Below are 6,000 nucleotides of genomic sequence, written 5' to 3' on the forward strand. Positions count from 1 at the left end.
GTGTACTTTAATCGTAATGAGAAAGTACTGGAAGTTTGTATCTTGGCTGGCCATCTGTAGCACCAACTCCACTTGTGTGGAACAGCTAGTTCCGTAAACAGCTAGAAATATTCACGGGAGACCGTCGATCGGGTAAGATCCTACTTAATGTAGGATTTTGTCATGAATGATTACAATTCTGAATAAAATGGTTTCAGTTTTCAAAATGTTTTCATAAGAATACAACTATTTCCTTTTTTCTATTTTTGGTAAAATGCCAATGAACGACAGATCTATTCAACAGCACAAACCTTATAACCCTGAACTAAAAAATTTGGAATGTTATGCACTGATAATATTATAGCCGCCATAACAACTGTATTTATTGTCATCTGATAAATATAGTCCAAGATTATTAAACACACACCCCTTTTCTGTTCCTCTCCTTCCCTCCCTCCTCCACCCATGCAACGATCAGACTCTTCTGAGGTCAATTTGGCCGATGGAATTATATTTAGGGGTAGGGATAGGGGGTTAGGATGGGTTTGGGAAAAGATCAGAAAGTTAACATACAGTTGCTATATTGTATTTTATGCACAATGTGCAAAGTGTTATGTAGAAACACTTTACTGCCAGTAATTGCAAAGAACTGCTTCAGGAGAAGTGAATTTTGCATCAAGTTTGAATGACCAGCAAGAAATTGAGCTGTGATGATGCCTGGCTTCTTGACTTTTGTTCCAAGGCACTGTGATTTCTAACTAGCATCCCCTTCCCCCCCCCCCACTCTCCCATCCCTCACCAGCAATAATGACATAGCTAACATGGCCCACAGCCATTAAAATATGCCTGGACCACTAAATTACTTGAGGTGAGAGTACTGGACTTTCCTAATTCCAGAGGTCACTCACTGGCTGGAATCTGATCTAACCTATAATTGTTTGCTATCTGAGCCTAAATTCAAGAAGTAAGTTTTCTGCTGATTTACTCTACCCTACTTCTCTGATCAGTGGTATAGTGCCATCAATGTAACTCCTCACATGTAAGCCATTACAATTCAATTTGACTTAGTCCCTTGAGCAACTATACTCTCAGGCTAAACAGGAGGTCATATCCAACTGAAATCTTTTTTCTTTTCAATATTTTTTTCTCCACCAAAATCGTACAGTATTCCTTTGACAAATTATGATTCTCTGGGACAACTTGAAACAATTACTATTAATTTTCAGAACTGTAATGTAAACACTTAGAGGTCAATGTCCCATGCTAGGATCAAAATTGATCAAACATATAAAGAAAGGAAAGGGGAATTTGCGGTACCACCACTTTCGGTATATCGGTAAGTTTGATGTGCAATTTTATTAAATTCATTTGAGGTTAGTTACCCGTAGGTAAGAGAATTGGCTATTATTATAGTATGAGGGGATGGGGGAATATATATTAATCATGAAACAACTAGGAATGATACATAATTTTGTGACTTGGGAGGATTAATAAGCAAAGAAACTAGAAACACAAAATGCCAAAATTTTCAGGAAAGTGGCATGACAAACTATTCTTGATTCAAACTGTCACTTCAATTTATCAAATTTTCAAAACACAAGAAGCTTCAAGTAGAATCTTATAGTTTGATGAGATCAGCATTGGCTAGATTTCACACTCTCCAATTAACAGGGTTTTCATTGGGGGGGGGGGGGTGGGGGAGAGGGAGTTGGAGGTACAGGATAGGAGGAAGGGAGACACCTTGCTGAAGTTGATAAGATTTACTGACTCTGGCTTAAAAGACTTTGTAAACTACTGCAGTTACTGTATAGTACATACATGTTCAACACTTATTTCAAATATTTTGACAAAACATTTATATCACAAAACTTACACAAGCCCAAAATGGAATGTTAAACAATTCTCAGCAGAAAAGTCCACTCAGTTTGTATTGACTCAGAACATGATGATGAAGAACATGTTCACAAACTCATGCATCATTTGTGACACATGCATGAGACATGACCCTACATGAATGTAACTCTTCATCAAGTCTTCAAGTTGGGAACTTAAAGAAGAGGTTTTTTTAAATGATATTGTAAAATACTTAGAGCAGGTTTTCAATATTAATACTGCATTGTGCATCCATTACTATTCAGTTCAAATGACTTCGTGCTCTACAAATCGTGAGGAAAATCTTGTCGTGTAAATGCACCTTTAAATATATTAAGTTTCCCAACTTGGATTTACACATGTTTAATTGCTTTTAGAGCAAGCGGAAACTGTAGGTAGTCCACAATATGGACAAGCAGTGACTATTACCCCAAAATATGTCTTTAATTGTCACTAATTAGATCATCACTGAACTTTCATCTTTAATGAACCATTTGCAGACTTTTTTTTTAAATCACTAAAAATGATAATTTGTGCATCTCAAAACAAGGTTTATTCAATGAAGGGAGACATGTTACAAGCCTACATGTCCTTGTAGATAAATTTATTAATATTTGTTAAAGAAGACTTTTGGCTCATCTATGCATTTTGTTATAAATGGTCTTCTTTGTAGGAATACAATTTTTTTAACAAACTCTCCCCCTCGGTGAGATCTTTATCCATATATATACTGTATGTGTCAATAGCCACTGCATGGACACTACAGATTATTGTATGCATTCAGCTTGTGCTACCACTGTGCAGAGACTTAACCAACCATAACAAAATGCAGCTCCACACAGTTTATGCCTTGAGCAGATCACGGTTTATGTAAGGTCAGGGTGTTGCTCTAAGAGCCCGGGTAGCTCTAGGATTAACTTAACAAAAAAATCTCTAGATGCTGGCCACACAAAAGATTAATCCCCTCACCATGAGGGGGAACTGGTTTTAATACCTATTTACAGTATACTTGAACCAACAAAGTTGTTTGTTGCAAGGCCCAGCTAGTAAAGTTAGGCAAGAAATAAATTGCAGATGTAATACCAGATAAATTGTGTACTACAGATTTACATTTACTCTGAACTTGACAAAACCACAAAGTTTGCTGATCCTGTTTATTACTATTTGAAAGACAAACACCCACATGAACAATTGATGTAACCAGTTCAAATAGCTTTTCCAGATGCTTCATTGTGAGAGACAGATACGATCCTTAACAAAGGAACTAAGAAGGATCTTTATTCAACCATTCAAATTATACGTGTAACTTTTCATGTTAAAGGATACCACTGAACAACACCATTGTTGTAAAACTTTCAGCCATAAGTTCAAAAACCTTAAATAAAAAGCTTTCAGCAAAAAGTTGGAAACCCTTAAATAAAAAACTTCAGCAAAAAGTTCAAAAACCTTAACATAAAATAAAAGTAATTACTAAAGTATGCAATATATCAGAGCTTCTTCCACCCAGCTATATTTAGTCGGTAACAGTCATATGTACAGTAGATAGTCCTCTAAATTAATAGGTAAAATGATAGAGATTTGCACTCTTGCATGGAGTTTAAAGGAATAACTATGGGGCTAAGTGAATGATACACACAATAAAATCAATAAATATTTTGCCAAAAAGACATCAAATGCTTTAAAAACTATACTAATGAAACCAGAACATTGCTACACTTTTGTTCTTTTCTTTTTTTCCTAAATTATTTATAGTGCTTAGAATAATCTACATTTATACCCTAAACAACAATACATATTTTTTCTCTGAATCCAACATTCACAGAAAGGAAAAACTTTACCAATCTTGAAACCTGAAATATTCCGATTGGGCCGATTGCATCTGCAAGTATACAGTATATATGTTCAATCAACAGATCAGCGTCATTTGCAAACTTTTCTCTCAAAATAGTTTGAATGTCTCTGTTAAATCACTTGTCGAATTCTCTACTCTCAGAGGACGTGTGAGGAAAGTGTCTGAATACATCATGTCCTGTTCAATTTCCTCTCACTCGTTAAGAGATTTCACTGACCTCCTTTCTTTAAATTCTTTCTTTCTTTTTTGTCACAGGTGCAACGGAATAGCACACATGATATGTAAAAGCCATAATATTTTCAAAATTAAATAAATTATATATCTCTCTCAATTTTGAAAGAGCAATGAGATTATATTAATTAGCTAGAATATGGTAATCAAAACATGAACAGCTGTGCTCATTACATTTTACACTTTTTTGCAGTACTCGAGAAATAATTTAGCAGTCATAATTTGAGCAGTGGGATCAAGGATGATGTAGTACGTTGTTTCTCGTAAAATACTGAAAATATTATGGTTCTATGTATGATAATAAAATTCTAGGTATATCTTTGGATTTGTGTATACATTTGATCATTTTGCATACTATCTATATATTTCTAATTATCAAATTATTCCACAAACTGGAAGTGTCCTCATAACTAGGCTAAAACATAGCAACTTGTACCATAGAGTTCAATCTATCTAGATATCGACTTAACATGATAAAGTACTTAAAATCAGTCTTGAAGTTGATTCACTTGGATCCCAGCGAGAGAAAAAAAATCAACATAAGGACTGACAGTTATTATTGCAGGCTGCTATAACACTTCGGAACTATTCCCCAGTTTAAAGGCACACATATTTCAGACTACTAACGTCTTGATTGCTACTCTAATGGAGCAAGAACATATTATCACACGATTAAAATGTATACACTTGAATTTGATACAATTATATCAATTTTGGGAATGGTTGCCTTAATCGTCCTCTTTTCCAATGTTTTACATATCCATTGCAAAATACCGGCAATGAAACAAACCTTGGGTAGGCAGCACATCACATGCATAGTTTGGACCAAATAAGGATTTATAGATCGCTATAGCCTAAGGTGAGCCACAATGGTCTTTATTTACAACTGCTACGTATACCAGTGATACTAGTAATAGAATAACATTAATAATAATAAGTGGCCTACTGCATCGTTCACGAGTTGGCTTCCATGGAAAAGTTTGGGGCACCACGAAACTAAGAAAACTTTCTTCTTAATATCAATATGGCTCCACTCTCAAGTACCTAAATGTCACGAAAAGAATACACGAATAGTACTAGTCATACATAACAACGAATGTCCTACAACATCAAACCCCCGTTGTGATAACTAATACTACGCCTAACTTTGTTACAGGGGACCTAACAAGGCTCTCCGGCAAGGTAACATTTTGTGAAAAGGGAAAATCTCACGAAACTTGGAATCGAGTATTCTACTTACCGAAGACGGCGGAGAAAACTGCTAACCGTATGTAAATGTTCCTCATGATCCTCGTAAAAACATCCTGGTTTCGAGTTGTAAAAAAAGATCCGTGGTTTTTCGGCCACTGAGTTTTTGAATGAGTTGTTACTAAGTTAGTGTAGGCTCGATATGCGGTGTCTATGTGTGTACTTTTGTGTTGTTTATAAAAGGTGCATGCGATGTGGTCCTACTCCTTCGCCTTGTGAGCAGCTGTCAGCTGTCAAGTGCCTTATGAATAAACATATCAGAGAAAAAAATGAATAACCATTAGTAGTGAACCAATCAGATAGGAGTTTCAAAACTTTTTACACACTTTCGAATAAACACTTTCTACCGTATCGTTTCTGGCCAAATAGCGAAGTCAAATTGTGAAAAGAAGTCGTAGAACAAATAAACAAAATGACAGGCATTGCGGCTATGGTTTCTTTGATGTATATCTCAAAGAGTCGAGAGGCCAGTGTCAGAGAAAACAATTTCATGGCATATATTCACCAGTGGGAAAGATATATGTGGTATGGTTTACAGTACATTGCAAATAATATCTTAGCTTGGAGGTTGTACACCGTTGCAAAAATGTGTTTAAAGTTGCACTGACGAAAAAAAATGAAGGAATAAAAAATATCACAAAATAAACTTGTGGTGTATAAAGCATGTTTTGGATAATGATATGGAAAGTTTCAGAAGAAGTATGCATATGCATTTTCACATATGACATGATCTAAAAGCTGGGAAAATACCATGGTATGTTATAACGATGGTTTTGTAGATCAAGCTTGTATTTCTTCTTTACTCGTCAGAATTCCGA

General features: G+C 35.4%; 1 protein-coding gene across 1 annotated transcript in view; it reads right to left on the bottom strand.

Annotated features, from left to right (window-relative positions):
• LOC139969743 (low-density lipoprotein receptor-related protein 4-like) overlaps positions 1-5,403 on the bottom strand; it is an 85,012-nt gene extending 79,609 nt beyond the window's left edge. The window contains exon 1 of the mRNA XM_071974957.1: positions 5,175-5,403. Coding sequence (XP_071831058.1) covers positions 5,175-5,220 — 46 coding nt within the window. The 5' untranslated portion in view covers positions 5,221-5,403. The remainder of the gene's footprint in view (positions 1-5,174) is intronic.
• Positions 5,404-6,000: the final 597 nt, after the last annotated feature.

Source organism: Apostichopus japonicus, chromosome 7, assembly GCF_037975245.1.
Source record: "Apostichopus japonicus isolate 1M-3 chromosome 7, ASM3797524v1, whole genome shotgun sequence".
Taxonomy (NCBI): Eukaryota; Metazoa; Echinodermata; class Holothuroidea; order Aspidochirotida; family Stichopodidae; genus Apostichopus; species Apostichopus japonicus.